This window comes from Erigeron canadensis, chromosome 2, assembly GCF_010389155.1.
Source record: "Erigeron canadensis isolate Cc75 chromosome 2, C_canadensis_v1, whole genome shotgun sequence".
Taxonomy (NCBI): domain Eukaryota; kingdom Viridiplantae; phylum Streptophyta; class Magnoliopsida; order Asterales; family Asteraceae; genus Erigeron; species Erigeron canadensis.
In genome coordinates this window covers 19,770,215-19,779,397 of record NC_057762.1, presented here as the reverse complement: position 1 = coordinate 19,779,397, position 9,183 = coordinate 19,770,215, and the positions used below count along the sequence as shown (strand labels likewise).

General features: G+C 40.8%; 1 protein-coding gene across 1 annotated transcript; it reads left to right on the top strand.

The window, feature by feature from the left end:
- The first annotated feature begins 4,906 nt into the window (after positions 1-4,906).
- Positions 4,907-6,373, top strand: LOC122587827. The gene has a single exon (XM_043759992.1). The coding sequence runs from the start codon at positions 4,907-4,909 to the stop codon at positions 6,371-6,373; it is 1,467 nt and encodes a 488-aa protein (XP_043615927.1).
- The last annotated feature ends 2,810 nt before the right edge of the window (positions 6,374-9,183 follow it).

The following is a 9,183-nucleotide window of genomic DNA, read 5'->3' as shown; positions in this document are numbered from 1 at the left end:
ACTCGCAGAGCGACATAACTCAACTAAAAGTTCACATCAAGACAACGGTGACAGGTCGGTGGTTCCCCACGCGCAGAGCGACATAACTTGATGCGTTTTAGATTTTAATCGTTAATAGTTCTTTGAACTTTATTTAAACTACTGATTGCCTTTCTTTAAGCTACTAAATTATTCATGCAGTAGACATTATCAGAGATCCCAGATGACTCGTACAGTTACTCCGCATGCAACTAGTTCACATTAAATTGTGTAAGAATTAAGGTGAACCGTACATCGAAACTAGTTCCTACACAAGCACGTAAAATTAAGTCCAATTAATACACCTATACTAATGACTAGAAAGCTCTAATTGCTAGGCATATTAAAGTCCGGTTAAATGTGATATGGCAAACACAATCGCATACAGTTTTAGTCTAAGCTCAAATTCAGTTGGAAGCATGAATAACCACAAATCTATAGTTAAGCTAACTGTTCTAACTAACCGTTCATCCTACCAAGCTAATGTTGCTTAGTTATCGTCATCTTTTGTCTACTTACAAAGCTTATTATCTCAAAACAGTTTTGAAAAACATAAAAACTTTAAAAATTGCATGAAATAAGTAGTAGAAAACTTGTAAATTATCAAGCAATTAGACCAATGTTTTTTCCTATTCCATCCCCCCACACTTAAATTGTAGAACGTGCTCGTTGAACTAGACATAGAAAACAAAGGGAAATAAGAAAAACAGGTAAAACTTAAAAGAAAAAGGATTAACGAAACTTCCCGGGTTTAATTTGCAAGATGATTGTTGAAGAAGGCAATTGTGGAGCGACTTGAATGATGTAGAATCTTCAATGCCTTGCGTCGTCTCCATTTGATGGCGATCCATGGATGCGTCTCCACCTTTTTTCCTTTTTGTTATTTTATGATTTTTTGATTTTTTTGGATTTTTGGGTTTTTTTTTTTTACTTTTGACGATCTGGTGAGCAGAACTGGAGGTGGGAGCGATGCAGGTGATGAATGTAGCGACGCTGGTTGGGATTTCTGTGCTTGGAGCGGCGTGGGTGAGGAGTGTAGTGGCTCTGGATCTGCAAAGGTGCAGGTCTAGCGGCGCTGGTGGTAGTGGGAGCGGCGTTGAAATGCCCTGATGCACTCCCAGCGGCGCTTCTGACTCCTGTACGTGTTTCGATATCTGATTTCTTCAGTGATTTAATGCTCAAACTCCCCCACACTTACCTTTTGGCCAAGCGCATGGTATTCTTCTTACTATAAAGCAATATACTCCTGCACACTTCAATCAAAATATCGAAACATAAAATAACAAGCTAGAAAATAAAAACAAAACACGGTTGCAATAAGTTACTTGTTTCCTAGATCCGTTGAAAGCTTGCATTTATGAATCTCAAAACATACTCATAAAATAGATTACAAATGATAAAATTCGAAACAATCACTTAGTTGCAATTAGTCACATAATTCCTAAAAAGTAAAAAATAAAAATAAAAATGAAATACGGCTTGGGTTGCCTCCCAAGAGGCGCTAATTTTAACGAGTTTTCAGCTGGACTCGGCCTAGGAACTAGGGTGAGGATTACGGGTTAGGCCTAGGGCCAGCACCCGTTGAAGATTTGATGTAAAAGTCGGATTTATCCCTACGGTGTGATTCTATCCGCCTTTTCTTAAGTTTCCATGAATAGCTCCTAGTCTTGCATTTAATTCCAAATGGGTTGGTCTTACTGATGTCCTCCTTAGTTAAAACTACTTGGTTGTATCCCATGGTGAAGGTTATCTTCTTTGCTTTCACATTGACCGATGAACCTACCCAAAGCAAGAGCGGTTGTCCTAAAATCACATGATCTCTAATTGATTGGGTAAGGTCTAAATCCTACTCTAAAAGGACGGTATGGTAAGAAGGAAAAAAAAAAAGAAGGAATCGGCTATGGAGAAAAAGGGTGAAGGGGTTTTATATGATTTGGTTAGAAGATAAAGCATAAACAACCCTTCACAAAATTTAGTTCCCAGCCGATTCCAAGCCTACATCCCAGCCGAATACCGTGCTAAATGCCAGCTGACCTCCCAGCCAAACCTTAGCCGGATTCCCATCCAAATCCGAGCCATATCTCAGTCGATCCTAAGTCACATACCCAGCCAAATCCGAGCCATATCTCAGCCTATCCTAAGTAACATTCTCAGCCGATCCTAAGCTATTTCATAGCTAGTGATGCGCCTTCCTTTGTGATACGGTTATAAATATAAATATAAATATATTTATGCGAGTAAGGTAGGATAGGATAGGAAGTGTTTCCCTTAAAAATGGCATGAAATAAGTAGTAGAAAACTTGTAAATTATCAAGCAATTAGACCAATGTTTTTTCCTATTCCATCCCCCCACACTTAAATTGTAAAACGTGCTCGTTGAACTAGACATAGAAAACAAAGGGAAATAAGAAAAACACGTAAAACTTAAAAGAAAAAGGATTAACGAAACTTCCCGGGTTTAATTTGCTTGATGATTGTTGAAGATGGCAATTGTAGAGCGACTTGAATGATGTAGAATTTTCAATGCCTTGGGTCGTCTCCATTTGATGGCGATCCATGGATGCGTCACCACTTTTTTTCTTTTTGTTATTTTATGATTTTATGATTTTTTGGATTATTGGGTTTTTTTTTATTACTTTTGGCGATCTGGTGAGCAGAACTGGAGCTGGGAGCGACGCAGGTGATGAATGTAGCGATGCTGCCTGGAAGGCAGCGACACTGGCTGGGCTATCTGCGCTTGGAGCGGCGCGGGTGAGGAGTGTAGTGGCTTTGGATCTGTAAAGGTGCAGGTCCAGCGGCGCTGGTGGTAGTGGGAGCGGCGTTGAAATGCCCTAATGCACTCCCAGCGGCGCTTCTAACTCCTTTACGTGTTCCGATATCTGATTTCTTCAGTGATTTAATGGTCAAACTCCCCCACACTTACTCCTGCACCCTTCAATCAAAATATCGAAACGAAAAATAACAAGCTAGAAAATAAAAACAAAACACGATTGCAATAAGTTACTTGTTTCCTCGATCCGTTGACAGCTTGCATCTATGAATCACAAAACATACTCATAAATTAAATTACAAATGATAAAATTCGAAACAATCACTTAATTGCAATTAGTCACATAATTCCTAAAAAGTAAAAAATAAAAATAAAAATGAAATACGGCTAGGGTTGCCTCCCAAGAGGCGCTAATTTTAACGAGTTTTCAGCTGGACTCGGCCTAGGAACTAGGGTGAGGAGTACGGGTTAGGCCTAGGGCCAGTACCCGTTGAAGATTTGATGCAAAGGTCGGATTTATCCCTAAGGTGTGATTCTATCCGCCTTTTCTTAAGTTTCCATGAATAGCTCCTAGTCTTGCATTTAGTTCCAAATGGGTTGGTCTTACTGATGTCCTCCTTAGTTAAAACTACTTGGTTGTATCCCATGGTGAATGTTATCTTCTTTGCTTTCACATTAACCGATGAACCTACCCAAAGCAAGAACGGTTGTCCTAAAATCACATGATCTCTAATTGATTGGGTAAGGTCTAAATCCTACTCTAAAAGGACGGTATGGTGAAAAGGAAAAAAAAAAGAAGGAATCGGCTATGGAGAAAAAGGGTGAAGGGGTTTTATATGATTTGGTTAGAAGATAAAGCATAAACAACACTTCACAAAATTTAGTTCCTAGCCGATTCCCAGCCTACATCCTAGCCGAAGACCGAGCCAAATGCCAGCTGACCTCCCAGCCAAACCTTAGCCAGATTCCCAGCCAAATCCGAGCCATATCTTAGCCGATCCTAAGTCACATTCTCAGCCGGTCCTAAGCTATTTCCTAGCTAGTGATGCGCCTTCCTTTGTGATACGCTTATAAATATAAATATAAATATATTTATGCGAGTAAGGTAGGATAGGATAGGAAGTGTTTCGTTAATATATCAGAGAATATAGAACATCATCAATATATATTCATAAGCATTCATCATTAATCAATCATTACAAAAAAATCATTGATATCCTCCATAGATCGATACATCTCTATGGGAAAATCATCATGCACCTTAGATTCGTCAAGACTTTATTAGGTTTGCACTCTTTTTGAGGAGATCTTGATGATTTTCATGGTTAAACCCATTTTTTAATTGAGCTCTACTTTTAATGCTCAAACATTGGCGCCATCCGTAATTGTACTGATTACTGACTTTTTTTTGTTGTTTCAAACCACAAATCATCTTTGTTCTTGTTTATTTGTTTGTTCTTTGCTTAAATGGATGACGAATTTACTCTCGCATCTCAAGTCATACCTTCTGGGTTGGGAAAAGGTGTTGATGTTGATGTTGATGAAGATGGTTCTTCACTAAATGTGGAAACCTCTGATATTTCTAATGTTCAAAACATCTTTGGTGAAAAAGTTTCAGATTATGCTTCTAGATCCGGTGAAGTGGTAAAAAATGCAACTAATGTTGTTTTTGGTAATGAGTCTAGGCTACCACCCAGGGTAAGCATTGGATCTAGCCTTGGGCGTGGTAGTGCTAGCGTGGGATCACTTTTTTCCACACCTTCATCTTCTATATTTCCTTTGGTATCTTTCTTTTCAACACACCCAACTAGTACATCTCCTGTCACTATGCTCTCTTCTAGCCCCAACCAAATAAGATCTCACATGGCTAGCTTGGCTAGTTCAACCATGGTTGGGGGTCAGACATCCATGCAGACAATGGCTAGATCCTCTCAATCTGTAACTATCCAGGAGAGTCATTTGTTGGAATTGTTAAGGCTAGCTGCCAAAGGCACTCAACAGGCATAAACCCCACCACCTCCTCCAACCGATTGGTTTTCTCAGCTCTGTGCCACCTTAAGGCCAACTCCACCTCAGCAAACCCCACCACCTCCATTGCCTACGGGTATGGAGTCCATAATGAAGCTGTTGGTGGACGAGATGAAAAAGAAAAAGCCAGTGGAACCTCCTCCTGAACCAGTCAACCCAGCAAAGGAATTGTTACAAATGCTAAAGATTGTTGCGGGAGAGGAGGCAGATGAGCAAGCAAGGGTGGCCACAATACCTAAGTCTGCAACTAAGTCAAGGTTTTGTGACTGGGTGGCAAACTATGCCTTCCCAGAAGGTCAAAAAGTTCCCACTATTGTTGGCACGTATGATGGTACCAGAGACCCAGAAGATCACCTTGCAATCTATGATCAAGCCGTATTAACTGAAAAATGGGTGGACCCCGTGGCCTGCCACCTATTCCCAGGCACCTTACAAGGTTACGCCTTAGAGTGGTTCACTAAGTTACCAGAGAAACGCATTCAAGACTATGCAGATTTGAAGAAGAAATTTATAACTCAATTTGCTCAGCAGAAGAAGCGTCAGGGAAGCCACTTGGAAGCTCACTTGATTAGGCAAAGAGGTAATGAATCATTGAGAGACGTCATTGCAAGACACACTAAGGAATATCAAAAAATACCAAGCCTCCCAGAAAGCCAACAGGTCTCAGGTTTTACCTTGGCATTACTCCCTGGTGATCTTCAGGACGATCTATGTAAGAGAATTCCATCGACGTTTAGAGAAGCTACGGAAAGAGCTTTTGATTTCATTCGATCCAGGGAAACTGCCCTCCTTATGAAAGGGGCCATTGGAAGGGATAGGCCTGGGGAAAGTCTTGGTGCCGGACGCTCGGGAGGTGGAAGATATGATGCTAGAAGAAATGATAGAAGGTTTGATCATAGAGACACTAAAAGGAGAGAAGAAAGAAGAGATGATATGAAGGATGACAGAAGGGAAAAGAGAAGTGGCCCTTATGACAGAATAGTCAACTTGATAAAATCTCTAAGGGAGATCCTTAAGACTGAAAGAGTGGGGGAAAACTTCAAACCTCCTCGACCTATGATACACAGGACCGGAAAGAAGGATATGTCAAAGTATTGTGAGTTCCATGAAGACCATGGCCATGAGACAAATGCATGCAGAGAGCTTAAGATCGAGATAAAGAGAGCCTTGGATGAGGGAAAGTTGGAACACTTAGTCCCTGGTGCAAAGCAAGGAAAACAAGCTACCCAGGCTAAGAAAGCTTATACTTGGCAAAAGAAGGATGGGAGATATGATAGACCACCACCCCCTGATGGCCATGTGTACATGATAAGAGAGAAACATAAGTATGAGAAAAGAAAGGTAGAGGTTCTGGAACCATGGGGGATGGTCTCAATCTCTTTTCCTCTAGTAGAGGCTGTTTCTTCTAATCCAGTGGTGATACAAGCTAGAGTAGCAAACTTTGAAGTCCGGAAGGTATACTTAGACAATGAAAACTCATCCGACATAATATATGATCATTGTTTCCAAAAACTTCCTCAAAGAATCAAAGATATCAAACGCCCGTCAAGGACATAACTTATTAGTTTCATGGGAAAATCAAACAGGCCAGTGGGGGAGATTTCAATGGAGATCATGATGGGAGAATATCCCTTCCATAGAATTGAACTTGTTGATTTTATGATAATAAAGGCACCATCCTTCTATAATGTTATCTTGGGAAGACCCTCAATGAAAATGTTTGGAGCAGTTCCCTCATCCGTTCATGGAATGGTAAACTTCCCAACACCCACAGGGGTGGCCACCATTCGGGGACGCATGACTTGGCAAGAAGAATGTAAGCAAGTGGAAAAAACTTTGCCAAGGAAAGTTGAGAAAGTACAAGACCAAAAGCAAGATGGTCCTGAGGAGAAATTGAAAATAAATAAGAAGTTTCCAAACCAGCCCGTGATCATTGGGTCACAACTTCCAAGAAGAATCAAGGAAGAGTTGATTCACTTATTAAAATATAATTTGGACGTCTTTGCATGGCAGACATCTGATATGACAAGAGTCCCAAGAGAGTTAGTTGAGCATGCATTAAATGCCAACCCCAACAAATCACCAATAAGACAAAAGAAGAGGGGAATGTCTCAAGACAGAAGCAAAGCTGCATGTGAGCAGGTCAATGAAATGGTGAAAGCTGGAATTCTTAGAGAAGTTAAGTATCAAACCTGGGTGGCCAACCCAGTTATGGTGAAAAAGCCGGATGGTTCTTGGAGACTTTGTGTAGATTTTAAAGACATCAACAAAGCTTGTCCGAAAGATAACTATCCTCTCCCAAAAATTGACTGGAAAGTAGAGTCCCTTGATCAATTTAGATTAAAATGCTTTTTAGATTCTTATAAGGGATACCATCAAACTTCCATAAAGAAGATGGACGAAGAGAAGACAGCCTTCCATACAGACCAAGAAATTTATTGTTTTGAGAAAATGCCTTTTGGCCTAAAGAATGTTGGGGCCACTTACCAGCGTTTGATAGACAAGGCATTCAAAGATCAAACTGGAAGGAATGTGGAAGCCTATGTGGATGACATTGTGATAAAGAGTAAAGCTGAGGAAATAATGTTGGCGGACGTACAAGAAACCTTTAACACCTTAAGAAGCATCAATATGAAGTTAAACCCATCAAAGTGTAGCTTTGGAATGGAAGAAGGAAAGTTTCCTGGACACATTGTGACTCCTAAAGGAATCAAGGAAAACCCAAAGAAAATTCAAGCAGTGATAGACATGGCATCCCTCGAACTAAAAAGCAAGTTCAAAGTCTTAATGGAAAGTTGGCTGCCTTAGAAAGATTTCTATCAAGGTCCGCTGAAAGATCTTTACCTTTCTTTAAAACGCTAAAGGGATGCTTAAGGAAGCAAGACTTCTCTTGGTCGGCTGAAGCAAAGAAGGCATTCAAGGATATGAAGAAGTTCCTTGCTGACCTCCCAACTCCCATGTGTTAGTGCAGTGTTACTTGCAGAAAGAAACAATGGCCAGATGCCAATATATTTCGTAAGCAGAACCTTAAAGGCCCCAGAAATAAAGTATCCATGTTTGGAAAAATTAGCTCTTGCCTTCGTCCACGCGGCCAGACGCCTAAGGCGATACTTTCAAGGTCACCCGATTCGGGTTCTAACTGACAAGCCAATAAGGCAAGTGCTAGCCAAACCTGAAGTATCTAGACGATTAGCTAAGTGGGCTATCGAACTGGGTGAACATGAAATTAGCTTTCACCCAAGAACGTCCACAAAAGGCCAAGTCTTGGCTGACTTCTTGGCAGAAACTGACTCTTCCGACGTTGCAGGAAAAGAAGTCTAAGAAGTTGAGGAACCTATCAAAGGGGAAAGCCCAAAATGGACCCTCTTCACAGATGAAGCATCCAATCAGGAAGGATCAGGAGCAGGTCTCATCTTAATTGATCCCGAAGAAAGATAATATACTTATGCATTGAGATTCAACTTCCCAACATTCAACAATGTGGCAGAGTATGAAGCACTCCTTGCTGGCCTCAGAATGGCAAAACAAATGGGAGTAAAGAAAATACAAGTGTTTGTAGACTCTCAACTAGTGGCAAACCAGATCAATGGCACATTTGAAGCTAACCAAGCATCCATGCAACTTTACTTAGAAGAAACAAAGAAGCTTATTGGAGAGTTTGAGTCTTTTCACATAGAGCAAGTTCGAAGGAACTAGAATAAGAAGGCGGATGCTCTAAGCAAACTAGCTTCACTAACCTTTGCTCACCTTACCAAAGAAGTCTTGGTTGAAGTCCTACAAGAAAAGTCTATAACAAAAGGTAATGAAGTATCTCAAGTTGAAAAAGAAGAAGAAGACTGTTGGATGACCCCAATTTACAACTTCATCAAGAATGAAACACTTCCAGAGGACAACCATGAAGCTCAGAAGGTGAGAATGAAGGCACCAATGTACCTCCTCATTGAGGATAAACTATTCAGAAAGTCTTTTCTAGGTCTGCATCTCCGATGTGTAGGTCCCTCCCAAGCTCAAACGCTCATTCAAGAGGTTCATGGGGACACATGCGGAATTCATGTTGGACCAAGATCGGTGGCCACAAAGATAATGAGGCTTGGATATTACTGGCCTTTAATGAATAAGGATGCCAAAGAAGAGATAGAAAAATGTGAATCGTGCCAGATACATGCTCCCATCACAAGGATTCCAAAACAAGATCTCATCCCAGTTAACACTGCATGGCCATTTTATAAGTGGGGAATAGACATCGTGGGCCCATTCCCAACCGGAGTTGGAAATGTAAAGTTTGTAATAGTCGCGATTGACTACTTTTCAAAGTGGGTTGAAGCCAAGCCACTGGCAACCATCACTGGCCAAAGGGTAATCAATTT

Bases quoted from the DNA above. Each gene is read 5' to 3' on its own strand.
- LOC122587827 (XM_043759992.1), top strand. From the start codon at position 4,907: ATGAAGCTGTTGGTGGACGAGATGAAAAAGAAAAAGCCAGTGGAACCT.